Here is a 17,376-nt window from a genome sequence, read left to right as displayed (position 1 = left end):
CTCCTGTGATGAGACAGAGGCTGGTGGGCTCTTGTCTTTGCTTTTGGGGGTTGTGATCATATCTTCTACACTTATGCAATACTGACCATGGATGTTTTTCAAGGCAGAATGAGAAGGGAGACTCTAAATATCCCTAGGACAGAATCCAAAATATTTTCTAGCAAAACCAAACCTACACTCAATCAAACTTCTGCCTAATTAAATGTGTTATAGCTACCGAATAAATTAAAAGGAGCAATAAAATATCCTTGAAAGAGTATCAAAAATAAGCCATATATGAATACAATAACTCTGAATGCAAAAGCAATTATTCATCATCCAAGTCTTGCAATATGAGTCTCACTCTAAATGAATGGTGCTAGAGCTTTCATATCATTGCAAAGCTTCTGAGCTTTTCACAAATATTGTAGTAAGTTACTAATGTAGCCTTGCAAGGATGTTGAATTCAGTCTGGCAAGGACTGAAAGAACTTCTCAAGGACTGTATGAGAAGGATACCACTGGGCAGAAATACAGGGCAGAAACTCCACCTTATAGAGGTTTTTCCCCCCAAAGCCCCCAGAGGTCTGTGAAGATGAAGTGATTTACCAGCTGGCGGAGGTAGTCCTGAATTGTGCTGGGATAGACGAGCACACTGATGGCAACCAACGTGTTGAGGGCAAAGTCAAAGATCTGATAACAGAAGAAAGGGATGATCCAAGCTGCATGTTGCTAAAAAGGAAATAAATTAGAAACTCATCAGCCATAAGTTAAAATAGAGGAATATGTCTTTCTAGAGGAATCTAAGAAATATTTGACATTATGGAGTATTAAATCAGCTAAAAGAAATATGACATTCAGCCAAGAGGTTTGGCCAAGGCAATTTGGCAGCTTTACTGCAGTCATATGTGCAGTGCAACTCCCACAACTCGCTACATTAGGAGATTCAGAAACCACACAATACTTTTCCTTTCTAATTAATAGGATTAATGTTGGAACAAACCACAGGCTTGGGAGGTGAATGGGAAGAATTCCCTTAACTTTGATAGGTACAAGATTCAGTTCTCTCAATTCACCATTTGCCCAGAGCTCACTCATATTTGAAACTGCAGACAATCAACACAACTGCAGCAGGGGGCCCTGGGGTACCACTGATCCAAGCGATCAGTTCTGCTGCCTCTTCAACTTCTTTTCCCTCTCCCAATTTTCAGTTAAGCAAGTAAAAAAGCAATTGTTAGAAAAGAGTTTTCTTAATTTTGTTTCTATGGAGTTGTGTGGTTCACTTTATTCGTGTCTCCCCAAATGTAATGAATTATCAAATGTAATGAATTACCTTATATGCACCATATGTAGCCATTGCACAGATCAGAATCATGAGGAGAGAAATTGCAGTGGCAATGCACATATCTGGAAAAGAGACATGACACATCAATGATTGAAGGCAAATTCAGAGCTTGGTTCAGTTATTTTACCACCTCCTTTGTGCAGAGCATCTCAAATGTAGGGTGGAGATGGAGTCAGGTGCATTGATCAGGCATTGCTGGAGGAAATCTCTGGCTTTTGTGGGGAACCTCCTAAATACAAGAAGCACAGACAGTGCTTCTATCTGTTCAAGTGCTGGCACTTACACTGACACTGTGCAAACCACTACTGCCTCTATAAGACCATGGAGAAGAATAGTCTGGTTTTTCTATGGATTTTCAAAAATCAGGAGCAGTTTTGACAGGACTGTTTTACTCATGGTGCTGATATCTGTAGTGAGAATGTGTCTGCTTTTCTGCATTCCAGATTGTTTCCTCACCAACAGCTGCTGCATACCATTGCTCATATATCTCTATACTGTAAAAGGAGCAAAACTGGCAGATAAAGTCATCTTAGCAGAAATAACATCTTGAAAAATTTCATTTCAACCAATAATACTACAGAGATATATTTATTAATGGAAATGTATAACTGTCAGGAAAGGTAAAGCATAAAGGAAGGAAAACATTCTATTTTTTAAAGTTTTGATTGGAGGAATTACAGGACTCCTATCTTTTTGTTCTACTGCTGACCAGCTTTCAATTAACTCTTTATTCGATTTAAGAAGTTCCTAAGCCATGAACAGTTGGAAGGAGATCCTGGGGGAAAAAATCACATGTTTGGTCTTTTCATATGCACCTCCCTAGGTATCATTACAGATCACTGTGAGGAGATCAGAAGTGAATTTCTGAACTTGACCTTACAGTGAGTTTGGGAGTGCATGGAACATTGTGCCTGTTTTCTAAGGTTAAGCCAGTGCACAAAGAGGACGTGAGGTATATAGGACATGGCTTTAGAGATGCCACTCTGTTGGTATCTGTGAGGTCCATGCTGTTCACATTGCTGTCACCAGGTGTGTTTAAACTACCTGCCTTGATGAGGTACATGGAGGAGCTCTGAGATGCACAAACACACCACAGTGTTCAGGATGTTCACTACCCTGATTCTGGCACCATTCAAAGTGTAAAGATGGCATCATTTCACCACAGAACTGCCACCACATCTAACTCCAGCACATGATGAGGGGCATGGAACAGTCCTCAACTCAACTCCCTGTATGTAACAAAATCAGATGCTGGGTACGTGCCCTGGAGCCTTCAGCCAAGTCTCTGAAGGGATGTGGCAGCTGCGGACAGGTCTCACCTGCCACCAGCAGGAAGCAGTGCAGGCTCAGCCAGGTGATGGCTGAGGAGGAAGGACAGGCACCAAGTCTGATCTGTCATTATTTCCAGCCTACCAGAATGATCATCCATGTAGAGAACAAAAGACCCAATCCTTGATCCTCCTGTGCCTGAGGGAGCACAAACTTTGCCCTAGATGGCACCATTCCAGATTTCTGCATGCAGAGAGGAACCTGAGACCTGTGAAGCTGGAGGGAAAATGAGCAAGAGGAGACTGCTGCTGGCAGGTGAGGACATGTCCAGAGCTGCTTGTGTTCTCTGGCTCCTTGGGCACTGCACCTACCAACAGCAGGATTAAGGACTTCAGAACCCAGGTTTCCCCTTTTCCAGAGCACTGCCTGTATCCTAGATTTCAAGATTCTTGTTCTCTCTCTTTTGCCCCCAGAGTTTGTCCTTGTGATTGCATAGGAACTCAAATGCCACAGAAGAAGTCCTATGGCAGGTACTTCTTAATTTAATGGATTAAATTTGAAGGACAAAGTGCCCTTTCCTGGCACTTGGAGGAGCACATTCAAACCACCGTGGTCTGATGAGCACAGATCCTTTCTCACAGTAGAAATGCCTGAATCTTTGTCTTATTGTCAGAATCAGCAGGTGTCACCCAGGAGAGGGGCCTGCACTCAGCAGCGAGTTTAGCTCACCCTGGTGCTCCCTGCTGCTTCCACAGTGGCTTCCTCCAGCTCAACTCATGTGTGCTACACGATGCCATGGGGAGGCAGCTGGGCCCCTGCTCATCATTCAGCAGGGAATGACACCTCAGTCATTCCAAACTGCTCTTAAAGGCACCTCCTTCTCCTCTTAGAATGTGTAGGGACTCCAGACAACCAGTGCAGTGTTTGAGCTGCATTACCTCGAGCAGTTTCTAGGTTTTTAGGAGCTGTAAAGGCTGTGCTGTGCCTGTTAGAAGAGATCTGAATTCTGCCCTCGAGAGGAAGAAGTATCCACAAAATATACCTCTACTAATAAAATATATGCCTCTACTGCAGCCTCTTAAGACACTTCTGGTTGTGTGGCCATTTACTCTGGCTGCCTACATACATCCTGTGAAATCAAAATTATTTTGAATAGACCAGGTACACTTAATGTAATGAAAGAAAAGAAGTGAAAATTGCTGCTGTAGCCACTAACCTCAATTGAACCTCTTGTAAAAGAGGCTCATGGATCACTATTTTGATTCTGACCATCAGTTTGGAGGCATTGCTTATGCACTTGTTCTTGATCCCAACCACCTCCTTCCTGCACCTGGGGGGAAGCTGCTGCCATTGTCATTTGCAGCAGATGCAGGAGTCACAGGTTCCACTTTGCTGGTGACTGTGGCAGCTCTGGTTCAGAGCCAGAGCCCAGCAAACTGTGATGAGCTTGACATTGAAGATCTGGTCTGCACATTCCTGCTCCCTGTCTCCAGTGTCTCCCTAACTGTGCTCCACCATGCCAAGTCCTAGTTGGCTCAAGCTAGCTCTTTCTCATTTAAGGCTTCTTTGGGTTTTTTGAGCTGTGTCAGCTTCAATTAATCAGAGTGAAACTAGATATGCAGCACATTAAATGAGAAACTGACAGGGGTGTGTGATTTTTTTCCAGCCATGCTGTGCTTTCTATGGCTAGAAGGGCTGCACTTGGACTGCTGAAGGGGTTATCCAGCCTGTTTGTCCTAGATGGCTTTCTGAGTTTTCTCCTTGGGTTTAAAGAAACCAGTTGAGTTTTTTTCTCCTTGGGTTTAAAGAAACCAGTTGAGTTTTTTAATTCTTATACCTTGCAGTGACATCCTACTTTCCTGCCTCTCTGGAGAGAAACTGCTGCTGGGGCTGGGCAGAGCTGTGCCATGGGGTTCACAGCAAGCTGCAGCTCGAGCTCCCTCAAATCACCTCAGAAGTATTTCCTTGCCTTCCACTCTCCTCTTGCAGAGTGGGTGCTGCAGGGACAGGGAGGAGCAGCCAGTAAAGCCAGTCCCTGAGTGTGGAGTGATGAAGATCTCAAATCCCCATCACCTGCCCCAGCCCTGGAGTTAATCACTGGCCCTCAGCTTTAAGAGCAGGGACCAGAAAGCTGCAGATCAGCAGCCTGCAGCCCTCCCTCAGTCCACTCTCCCAGCCTTATTTATCCAAGAGCCTCCTGACTGCCAGCTGAGGATTACTGCCTTGCTCTCTCCTGCAGGCTGCTTGTGCAAGCCCCTGCTGCCAGCCACCAGGCAGCCCCTGGGTCACAACCTGCACAGCAGCAGCATTTTCTCCCTGGGAAAGAGAGGTGGGCAATGAGAAGGGAAGAGTGTTCTGCACCTTTGAGCCCAGCACATTTACTCTAGAGTATAAAATTAGAGGGGAAGATGCTGCCCTGAATATGTTATACTGGGAAGGGATTTAGTTTTTTGCCTCTCCCTATATCTGGGACTAGGACTGCATAAGAGGTGTTGATGGACTGGGACAGGAATGTACCTACTCCACCACTTCCTTTTATCCCCCAGCAGAAGTCCAAGCCTGCTGCCTGTAGATTTCTTTATAAAGTTTTTCTGTTTGAAGTAATATTTTCAAGTCCTGGGTGCATGTTATATTCAGCAGAGAGATCATCACATTATTGTCACCTGTCCTGAGATGTCTGCCTGTCTTGTCTGCCCATCCCAGGGCAGGGACACGGGCAGATTTTGACCCAAGTTGCTGATATCAGTGTCAAAGTTTCCCTCAGTTTCTGTTGGTCATGCAGAGGATTTCAATCCTTGCTGTCATGCGGCCTGTGAAGTATCACACACACATGTCTGACACTATGACAGCAGTAAATAAAACCAAGCAACACTCACTGCTTGTTTGGGCTGTTGACATGTCAGGATGATGATCTGTGTGTCTGGAGAAGCTGAGCAGAAGGCTCAGGCAAAACCCTCTGGCAAGTCAAAATGAATTAGAGGGCTTTTCCATCTCCTGCTCTGAGATTATTAGTCTTTTAACAGCAGCAGTATTACATTGAGCAGCTCACACATTTCTAATTTTTCCTAGTCCAGCTTCTAAACTCCCTCAGGAAATAATGAAAAGAAAGATGAGACTAAATGGGCTCAGCTGAATATCCAGCACAGGAGGAAGCCCAGCATTTCACCAGGTTCTGAGATGAACATCTTGGGGAGCCACACACACCACACACACTGGTGTGCACAGCAAGCTGCAGCTCGAGCAGCTTGCTCCCTCCAGTACCTCCCTCTGCCACAAGGTTAAGTCTTGGCAGAATTTCTTCCCCCTTGCTTCCTTTTCTAGAATAGAAGGGAAAATAAATAGCCTAGAGCTTTTTTCTAAGTGTTCAGGTAAATCCTTTCTCTGACTAATCAAACAGGTACTTTGGAGCCTCTGGTAATGCCCTTGGAACCACACTAAATCCTGGGATTAGAACTGATGTTGCTCTGGTATTTCCAAGCAGTTCGCACCAGACTGGCTGTGGCTCTGCAGGTGGCAGGAATTTTCCCCACTGCTGGAAGAGAAAATTGAGAATTCTCCATAAACCAGGCACAGCTAGAAATAAATCTGAGTATGAATATTGGGGGAATCCTGGTTTCTTGGAAGTCAAGGGAAACCTGTCATTAACTTCATTTGACTACTGTGACACAGCTGATAAGTTTTTTTTTTTCCAGATGATGTTTTCAGATCTTTTATGAGGGATCCTCTTACAGAAGAGAGAGGAAGGGAGTGACAAATGTTACACGTAAACTCTGCGTCTGCAGTTTTTTATTGTTTGCTATTGATAGGAGGATCAACATGAATGAGAGTAATGGCTATCAGTGTTTGTGTCATTGTTATTTGTCAACAGAAATACATACAGATAACTTTGGGACCTTCTTTAGAATAAAAAATTATGTATCTTCCTGTATTTCATACACATGGTTTCAGTGCATAGAGCTAACCTGGAAAACACTGCTTCAAAAAAGACAAATAAAAGTAAGAAAAGAGCAGAGTATGTGGAAGTTTTTCTGATGATTTATCTCATAATAAAACATTTCATTACATTTGAACAAATACAGTCATGCTTAAAGAATAGAGAAAGGAAATTATCTCCTGCCAGCTATTTCCAGTAACCATAAAAGTCAGTAGCTTGACTCAACTGCCTTTACTCAGTAAGGCACCAAACCAGAGGGAGTCAAAGAATAAAAGGAGACATTAATTCAAGTGTTCATTCATAATTTAACTGCCTGTGAAATGTTCCCTTTACCAAATGGAAATGAGGTTGCTCGGCCCATAAGCCATCCTTTCACAGTCTTGCAGGGTTCACTTCAGAAGCCTTGATAAAAATATACAGAAAATACAATTTTCAAGTGAAGATGGAAATCCCCAATGTACTTTATCTGACAGCTACTGCATTACAAAACAGAATTACAATTTGAAAGCCTTGGGCACTGGCAGGCCTCTGATGTCAGCTATATAAAACCACACTGACAGACAGTTATTACCAAGGTTAATCTCTGAGAATTAGGACAAGGCAGTCAGTTTTAATATGTTAGAATCAGCTAGGAGCCCATCTGTATCTACTGTGGTCCTTACTTTCTTAAATCCAGTTATATAAAAAGATTTTTAGTCGGAAGTTGTAGGTGGGTTTTCAATGAAGACACAATAAAGTTGCAATCACCCCTTATCATTAATTCAGTGAGACCCTCAAGGCATATTTGTATAAAGACCTTGTGGAAATAAGCATCCCTTCAATGATACCCAGCATCTCTCACACAACAATGGGCAAAATTTTCTTCTCATGTGTGGGGCTATTGCTTCTCCTACAGACATTTTTGTTGACTTCAGCAGGAATGAGGAAAGGACTTAGAACCTTTAGCTGTGGATGGGGGGATTCTGAGCAGAAAGATACCAGTGTGATTAGCAACAGACCTTGTTTCAGACTACTATGAGAAATGTTGAATGTAACCATTGTGAGCAGAAATGAAAATAAACAGACATTTTTATCAAAATCACATGGAGGGAAAACTTTACTAGATATGAATTAATTAAATCAACAAACCACCAAATAATTTGGAAAAGTTATGGAACAAGGAAATATTCTCAAAGGACAAGAGTTTTTGTAGGAGACATAAATGGCCTAGCTTACCCTTCTCTGAAACTATATTAAAGATTTTCTATGATGCCTTTCAGTAAGAGAAGGAATTGCTCCGTGTTATTGCTAATATGCCTGTGACTGTACAGTTGATATTTGCATTTGCATCTATTTGAGCAGGTTTGTGCAGGTCATGCCAGATGCACAGGGGTGCATGAACACATCCAGCATGAAGGAACACACTCAGCTGTCTGAACAGCAGCATGGGTTCCTGTGCACGTGCAGGCACTTGGGATGTGGTGCTGCAAGATGCAGAGATTCCATATCTCCCTCTGGCCTGCAAAATTCCCCTGGGGATTTCAGCACCATGCTCAGGGATACATCTCCCTGCCAAGGGCTGGCTCTGCCCCTGCCAAGTCAGGACACAGCAGAGCAGATGGATTGATTACTAGTAGGTAGGTGGCAGATAAGGTTACTACTAGGAAACAAGTTTGAACTGTGTCATGACACCTTTCGCAATAAAAATGCATCTGCAAGATACAAAGGTGAAGCAATCATTAAAAGGACAGTAATTACTGAAATGATAGGACAGTTACATAAATGCTGGAGCAATGAGTGCTAGTAATTAGGGAATTTGTACTTACTGGCATCATCCATAAATTCAAATTCACCCCCTAATTCAGCACTAGTCAGGTGGTACTGGTCAGGATCAGTCAGGGCACTCAGCAGAATCAGCAAGACCACCGAATTTATAATCTACAGAGAGGAAAAAGGGAAAAGGATCAGTCTGTGAAAGTAATCCATGAAAAACCTCTGGGCAGCACACACCCACCATGTTTCACACCACCTGATAGAGACTGTTTTCCAACTGTACAACTGTAGTATTTAACTAACACTGTAATCAATTTCCCTAAGTTTGTAAACGGGACTGACTTCTTCCCTCAGCAGCAGCATGAAAATTAAACAAAATGTAGATTGCCTCTTTTCATTCCGACTCTATTCCACACCAGAAAATTCCATTACTGCTGCTCTTTCAGACTATAAAACACATTAGCCAGTCCTTCTGAGATTATTACAAATGGGTGCTGAAATCAAGGACTATCAGCATGGCAGAACCAGAATTGGGGACAGACCCTGTAAAACTGCTGGATGACCAAAGAGAAGCTCAGTTACTGGAAAGGGCTGTGTTCTAAGAGGCCATGAGTGAGGTGCTGGTTCAGGTGAGCTGCTAAATGAGGAGGCCTGGGGGGGTGGCAATGTCAGCCCTGTGTCTGATGCTCACATTCCTGTGTCATATGGCACAGATGGACATTCACAACCACCAAGGCCTCGGCTATGAAATGCAGTAAGTGAATGAAATGCCAAGAATGCCAAGTGATCCAGCAGAAGCGGATTGTCAACAATCAGCTATGGACGGATTGGAGAGGTAGCCAAGAGCTGTATTTTAAAGCAAATCTGAACAAAATGCTCATATTGCTTTGAAGTGAAGAGAGCTAATTGCAGAAAAGAAGATTGCTCAGCATGAAATAATACAGCCAGGCTAAAAGCTTATTCTACAGAACTGGGAAGATAACAGGTGAAGAACAAAAAGGAAAGAAGAAAGCTGAAAACAGTACGCTTGGAAAGATGGATTTCATTGCTTTGGTTCTCACTTCAAAGTCATCCTAATCTGATCACAGGTTACCAACAGCAACAAGAAGGTGTAGGTGTAGCACAGGTTATTTCAAGACATAACAGGCTAGAGACTTTCTCAGGTAAGATAAATCCTTTTTGATAGGTAAATTCCATCAAGTCCAGCTGATACCAGATCTGTTAGCAATCTTTGAAAACTGCTGAGAATAGATTGAGTTCACAAGACAAGAAAAGAGCAAGCACAGTTTATGCAATTTCAAAGCAGGAAGGTCATGTAATGAATTTCTAGATAGACTGAGAACAAAGTAAGAAGAGATAATCAAGCAGTCTCCCCATTAACACTTCAAATTTGTATGGTGACAAATAACAATCACCACGGGCTTGTCAAGGACAAACTGTAAGTAATTTATCTTATTTTCCTTCTCCGACAGACCAAGAGGCCTTATGGATAGGGCAGAAGCAGTAGATCACATCTCTGCATCTTAGCTCCCTTTTTGACATTTTGCGATTCTCACAAATGAGCCCGGAAAACCTGGTTTGGTTGAATGTGCAGGAAGGTGAATGCACTGCCAGCTGCATAACTGTACTGAAAGAACAGCTGTGACAGATTTAAGGATTCACAGCCAGCAAAGATACATTGATTAGGGTTTTCCAGTATCATTGAGAGACTTGTTACGTCACTTGTAACCTCTACCTTTCTCTAATTTGCAGACAAGTTGTAAGCACTTTGTGAAATAAGATTACAGTTATTTTGACCAACTAGAGCAGAATTCAGACAACAGAGCACAATTCAGCACCAAAAAGCATAGAGGAACATATTTGTGAAGAACTTCAGAAGAATGTGAGGCAAAAACACTGAGTAAGTGACAACTGCTCAGAAAGGAGTCTGAGTATGGCAGAGAATTAACTGAACACAGCTCAGTGGAATCCCACAAGCTCAGCTTTGTGGCTACATGATGCTGGGCAGTGCTGCAGAAACCTGGGCAGTAGATGCACAAACTATCCTCCCACTTGCCCTCCATGGGCCTCTGCAGAAAGGATTCAAAGTCCTTCTAAAATGTACAAGGAAAAACCCTGGGGAGGATCCTGGATCAGAGCAGAGGGCAGTGAGACATCTGGAATGTAGGACAGGTAGGGAACAACCAGGGGTTGCTTAGCAAGGAAAAGGGGAGGTGCTCTCAGTCTTTTATGAGCAGAAAGGTGGGGGAAAAGAACAAGGCAACAGATCCACTGGCTAAACAGATCTGAATTATAGCAAAAGAAAATTTAAGTTAATGTGGCGAACAATTAGAAAAGAAGCAGATAGAGATTGTCTGGAGGGGGCTAGAGATTGTCATTACTGCATTCTTACATAGAGTAGTTAAATAGCTCTGTGTGGGGAATGCTGTAGCACGGTCTTGTCTTTCTCTTGGTTTTGAAGACATCAGATGGTTATCAAAATTCAAAGTACATTCCCTAAATCTTACTGGGTTTTAACATCATGTATAACTCCATATCACACTTAGTTCTTGTTTTATACTCCTTTGTAGAAAGCTAGAAGATATAAGGCAGTAATAAATATGTTACCTAAGAAGACTACTCAAAATATCCAAGGAATCAGAAACAATAAAAGCATAGAGTGTTGCTATTTAAAGACATATTTTTGGATACAGATATAGCCATGAAAATTCATAAAATACTGACCTACACACTCTACTTTCTCCTTATGGACATGTCCTGATTCAGATTATGTGATTGTCAGAATTGCCTTAAATTCTGTATAAGACATAGATTGTGTTTGCCTGATCTGAAGTCTGCTGCAGTCAGTAGGAATCCCTCTAATGCTCTTTAGAGCATTACTTTTCTGTTCTATCAGTTTGTTCTCTAGAGATGCTCATAATCATCTGAGCACTTTCCAGCTGCGCTGTCAGCAGTGCAAGTGAAATACACCATGTGCTTGTTTGCTCCCTCTTTCTCCCAGAAATGTGTGCACAGTTGGGTGTATTGTGTTCATTAGGGTTTTCCTTTTGTTTTGAAAGTGATGTGAATGTTGAATTTTGAAAAATGTTCTAATGCATTAATTATGTCTGTCTAAAAACTTCCTGATGTAATGTTTTCCAAGGACACACAATCAAGGACAAGAGCATAAAAAATTATTCCCTGTTGGTATATGCAGTTATTATGAGAGTTGAAATCTCCATTCTAGGAAAAGCAAAAGAGATTCCTGTGCTCTTTTGATAGGGCCAAAATTTCCTTCAAGATGTTTTACATTTCTTCAGCAACAAATTGGGTAACAACCAATCAGCAATGCTTAGAAAGCATTTTAATTATGCAAAGTTGCAGGAAGCTGCTAAACCCTGTACCTTCCCAGTGAGACACACTGTCCTTCTTTCATGGATGGAGAAACTGAAAGGTGTCCATGGCCATACACCAGTGGGGTTGCAGCAGGATGCTCTCCCTGGAATGGGGCAGAATAACTTGAACGGTGTCCGGTTTGCAAAGCTGTCAGTGGTAAACAAAGAAGGGGATTCATGCTGCCTTTGGTGTTGAACAATAGCTGAAGCCAAGTCTGACTCAATCCCGAAGTTAAACACTCTGATAGTGAGATGAAAATGTGGCAGACCTGCTAAAATACCTGGATAAAGGAACAAACGAGTGCCACTGCTGATAGTTTATCTAAAGCTCTGAGCTGACACAGCTGGGCTGGAGGCAGAATGGCTGACAGACAATCACCCAGCTCCAAATTGAACAGCAGGGCCTTCTACCACAGCCCTTCCTGCAGTGCATGTGTGGGGACCTCTCCCCTGAGTGGGGATGCTCTTCAAGGTTACCTTTTAAGGCTGAGTGAAAGAAACTGGCTCTTGGTCACTGATATGGGTGGGTAACATCAATCTGTTAATAACAATTAAATATCAATTAATTTTTTTTGCTAGCTTTAATACAATTGTTTCAATATTGCTTTGTGGTGTACTATAATAGTTGCTATATCTCCTATACTGTGTTATAGTGTATAATAATATACTGTGTTATAGTATATAATAATTCTGGCTAAGATAGTTTTGTCTAATCATTATAAAAATAAAACCATTATATTTATTTGTTTAAATATATCTGGTTTGCTGTCCTTCATCCTGTGGGACAAAGTTGTATAAAGGTTCAGTTATACCTATATAATCCTTTAGACATAAACTGTTGATGAAGTCTGGGGTTAAGACTGGATCCAGCCATACCCAGACTCCTCTAGGAGGAATTTAAAAAGCAAGGGGATCCTTTCTACACCCTGTAACTCAACAGGAGGGTTTCTTTAATAAACTTTATCAGAAGCTCCCACTCTGCCCCTGACAGGTGCTCAACAAGAATAAAATGCAAGACTTTGCACTATCCAGTCAGAGCTGTGACCACTACAGCTGATAGCACCCAGTGCTGCCAGGGGCTCAGGGGAGGAGCTCCAGGGACACTCAGCCTTATCTGACCTGCACAGCCCCACCCTGGGCCTGTACACACCCCTGCCCATGGCCCAGAGCCCATCCAGGGCAGCCTGGGCTCACCAGGCTCTGTCCCAAGGGTACAGGACACGCCAGTCCCCAGCCATGCTCCCTAAAGGACCCTGCAAAGGCACGTTGCAGCTGGTCTCCAGCTGTGGCCCTGGCCCCAGCCCTCTCTGCTTTTGGTTGCCCCCCTGGTTTATCCCCTGCCCTGCTGGGGCTGGTGTGATCAGCCCCAGTTCTGCCTCTGGGCTCAGTCCCTGCAGGATGGTGTTCAGAGTGCCCTAACAACACACTGGACAAAGAACCTACAGGAAGTCCTAAAAATGCCCAACTGTGCCCTTATTCTGATATGGAAATAAAATAATTATCTTTAAAAAATCCAAAATCTTACTTCTCTGGCAGCCGGATGGAATTACATCCACTTTTTTAATCAATGAAGGAAATTTTGGCCCTATCAAAATAACAAATAATGCTTTATAGAAAATAATAAATAATGCAAAACCACAGAATGTATGAAGCCAAGAAGAAAGAGGAAATATTGTGGAAGAGACATCCAGATGTTGGAGCAGTAACTGGAGTTCCTGCTGTAGGCTTATAAAACATAATTTCAGGTTTGAGTAGAAGACACTTTAAACAGCAACTGCTGTGTGAGGAAGGTGCATGCAGGCATGAGCACGAGCAGGTGATGAGACTGGGACTGACCACCAGCCACTGATGCTGCTTCCACTGCACTGTGACAAAGAACCAGCAGATTAGGCACAACATGAGGCAGTTCTGCTGGAGAGGATGTCCAGTGTTCAGGATGCAAGGACACAACCTCATGTCTTCCACAGGCAGCACCCAGCAATTAGAAACTATACAATGCACGAAAATTTCAGACTTCTACAGTCAATAAGTCACCTTTTCTCCATGTCATTGGTTACAGAGGTCAGCAATGAACTGTGGTGACCCACAGGAATAAAATGCAGGGGAGAGGTGTCAGAAACCACTGCAGCAACAGGTGATCAGAAAACAAGTATGACTACCATTTCAGACCTTTTGTAGAAGTGCAGATGCATGGTATCTATCCCAGTTTATCTAAAATAAAATCAGTTCCAGTAGCTCCTAAGAGCCTGCCATTAACACCAATCTACTGATGATCCCTAACTCAAGCAGACAGAGAAATGCTTTGGCCAGCAACTTACACACATGTCTGTAAACACTGAAAGAATTGCCAGGAGTTACAATGGCTTTCAGTCAAGAGTCAAAGTAAAATAGCTTTGTTAAAGGAGTTTAGAAGAGGAAATATTATGCTCACTTTAAATCAATACACTGCATAAAAAACAGTGATGTTTCTATTGAAGTCTACAGGTTCCCCTGTACAAATATTCTACTGCAGCTCTCCCAAGGCTTTCTAATGCAGTGAAGAGATGTGAAAAACGCCAGTCACTTGTTTTTAAAATTTTTAAAAGTTTAATAGTAATAAAATGGTTAAAAATAATAGTAACACAATTAGAGTAATAACAATTTGGACAAATTGAATTAGGACAATATGAGACTAAATACAAAGAGTTATGGATGTCTGGGTACCTTTTTCTGGGCAGCACAAGCTTGAAAAAGGACACCCGTTAACAGAGTATTAACCCTTAAGAACAATAGCCTGTTGCATATTCATACACTTCATACATGATGCATAAACTCCATTCAAACACAGGACACCGTCTAGTCTTCATCAACTTCTTCCTCCGAATCCTAACAGCGCCTTCGGGAAGAAGTTCGTTTTTCTGATAAGAGGGCAATAAATTCTTTTTCTCTGAAAGATTTAGGTGTCCTGTGGCTGCTCTCTAGCTGCGAGTCCTTTCTTTAAAACAAGTATCCTACATAGCATAGTTTCTATTTTAACATTTTTTATAACCTAAAACTATATTTAACACAGTACTTAAGAAAATTAATACAGCATTACCTTCTAACACAACACATATAATATTCATTTTAATATTTGTGAAAAGCCAATCATAAAATACATGCATTTTTCACAGAGAGATACCTATATTTACAGGAAAAAAAGAAGAGCTCCCCCAGCTTTATTTCCATTGAGGGTTCAATCTATAACTGAATCCATGCATGCAGCAGTCTGAGTGTTATGGGTGGTGAAAAATATTTATTCAGTTTTAATTCTGTGACTGCTTTCAGCCTCACTGAACTCAAGAGAGATCCCCTTAAGCACCCTCCTTAAATCTCAGCATTGGTGGTGAACTAACTCCCTGCCTGTGCCCCTTTTTACAGTTCCAGAGCTGCTTTCATGACACTGGGAAGCCCTGTAATATGTAGGAACTGGCACACACAGTTCTAGCATATTTTTAGTACCCCACAAAACTGGCATGGTTTAGTTTGTTGTCCTCTACAGAGATACTAAGGAAGCAAATTGCCAAGGACATTAATTTTAGTCATAAGAAATCCTAAACATTTTTAGTAAAACTTAAGAAAATCTCAAGCGGAACCCCTGTATTCTCTTCTCTGTCTCCAAAAAACTCTGTTCTTTACAGAAATAATAGAAACAAAACATCAGTCTTAAACTACTTTTGCTCCTTGAAACTAAACAGAAGAGTATTTTCTAGCACTTGGATATTTGAAGTCAGTATCACTATCAGAAAAAGTAAGAATGAATGAAAAATGTCTATTTAAGAATCTCAATGTCAAATTCTCCCTATCTACCCTTCCCTTTTCACTAGGCATGTTCTTTCCAGATTTTCATTTTTTTCTTTAGGCATAGAGGATCTTAAGAAAAGCAAGAACACTTTTGTTCATCAAAAGGACAAAAGAATTCTACAAAGGAAAAAAATCAGGGTCAGGATTTAACCAGCTCATGGTAGATTTGCACTATCTGGGGTGCATTTCCCAAACTTCTCTGTTAGTGTAGATAATGAATTAAGGTTTATTGTCCCACATAGGAAGATTTTTCTGTCTGTTCTCTGTCTCCCTGTTAGACAAAGTTTTGTGTTTGTACGTGTTCATTGGGGGCTTTTTCTGAACTCTGACTGAAGAAGAAACAAGGAGGCAATTTTATCAATAGAGGTTTTAAGCTGAGTGCTGTGAAGAGCAGGCAAATAGCACATAAGGAACAGGAAACAAGATGTCCCTTCAGTGTGCCCGTGTTTCTTGACGAGTCTCCCAGCAGTGACTCGATCCCTTTCCCTCTGGGGGCACAGGAGCCAGCACAGCGCAGCCAAGGTGTGAACTCCAGGAGAGGAGGAGCAGGAGAGCCCTGGCTGTCAGAGCAGGCACCTCTCCCTTTTCCTGCTGTGTAAGCCTTCTGCCTCATGCTAATGAAAATGTTTCAACTTCCCAGGGCCTGGGGACAAGCTGCAGATGTGTTAGTGATGCACAACTTAATGAGTGCTCCAAGTTAGAAACCCAGACACCCTCAACTTTCATCCTATCTTTTCATCCAATGGAGCAAAACAGCCTGAACAGAAACAGAGAGAGGGACACTTGAACTTGGGTTACAAGGGAATCCTTCACTCCTCTGACCAGTGAAACACATTATCAGGCATTATTACTGAAGCCAAAAGGTTGAAGGAATTCAGAAAAAAAATTATTTATTTACTAAAAGGAAATGCAAGTGTTTAGTCATATCACAAAAGATCTGAAAAACAAAATATAAGCCTTCCTGCTTCAGGTGACTGCCCAACCTTAACATTACAGGATAATAAAAGAAAATGTTGTCCCTGAACAAGCTGTTCTTTCTCTCTGTGTGGTTTCTCAAAGCATGGTTCTAGCTGCTATCTGAAATACTGCATTGGAATAGGAGGAGCACTAGTCAGATCAGAAGTAGCAATTAGGATTTTATATTCTTCAATTTGGAGAAGATAGGGTAGAGTCTGCAATTCTTGTCACTATTTTTCCATACTACTTATGAGAAGGCAAAGAATCATCCAGGCAGGCTCAGACTAGCATATTGCAAAGTCCATATTATAGAGAGCATATAATAGAAAGCTGCATAAAGTATTTCAATCAGCTTTTATACACAATTTCAGCTTTGATTGCTATGACACTCAACACTGAACTCTAAAGATTATGCTGATTAAATTGATATAGGAAGTCCAGAATAATTTACCAGCACTCTTCTATACAAATGACTCAACTGCTGCCTACTGCCAATCTTTTAATAAGCTTAAAACCCAAACCACAAGAGGTCTGTTATTAGTGAAATATGGTAATGCTTAAATTTATTTTTTAAAAAAATAGATGGACAGATTGTGCAATATGCACAAGAGGTTTCTGGCTCCCTAGAGATAGAGTTTAGTTTGTAATATACTTGTGAGAGACTGAAATGTTATGGTGTGTGGCTCAGATATTGTTATGAAGGACTTTTTGCCCATTAGGGCAAAACTATATAAAGAAGCTGCAACCACGAAAGCCTTCCTCTACCTGAAGATGCCTCCTGAGGGTAACTTGGGACTGTGAGTTAAGCTCCCTAAGGGAACTTGGGATAAGATAAAGGTGACACTGTTGTTCAGTCATCTCAGGTCTAGGGAGAAGGAGACAGACTGAGGGTGAATGAAGTATCCCCAGAAAGCCAAACCCAGCAGCTGCCCTGAAAATCAGCTC

The 17,376-nt window shown here is 41.9% G+C and overlaps 1 protein-coding gene across 1 annotated transcript in view; it reads right to left on the bottom strand.

The window, feature by feature from the left end:
* LAPTM4B (lysosomal protein transmembrane 4 beta) overlaps window positions 1-17,376 on the bottom strand; it is a 59,928-nt gene that overhangs the window by 33,039 nt on the left and 9,513 nt on the right. Inside the window, exons 2-4 of the mRNA XM_054276948.1 lie at window positions 8,332-8,443; window positions 1,312-1,385; window positions 588-710 (exon numbers count right to left, since the gene is read on the bottom strand). Coding sequence (XP_054132923.1) covers window positions 588-710; window positions 1,312-1,385; window positions 8,332-8,443 — 309 coding nt within the window. The remainder of the gene's footprint in view (window positions 1-587; window positions 711-1,311; window positions 1,386-8,331; window positions 8,444-17,376) is intronic.

Source organism: Melozone crissalis, unplaced genomic scaffold (assembly GCF_028551555.1).
Source record: "Melozone crissalis strain CALT ecotype California unplaced genomic scaffold, PUWL_Pcris_2 ptg000002l_1, whole genome shotgun sequence".
Taxonomy (NCBI): domain Eukaryota; kingdom Metazoa; phylum Chordata; class Aves; order Passeriformes; family Passerellidae; genus Melozone; species Melozone crissalis.
This window is presented reverse-complemented; position numbering and strand designations above follow the sequence as displayed.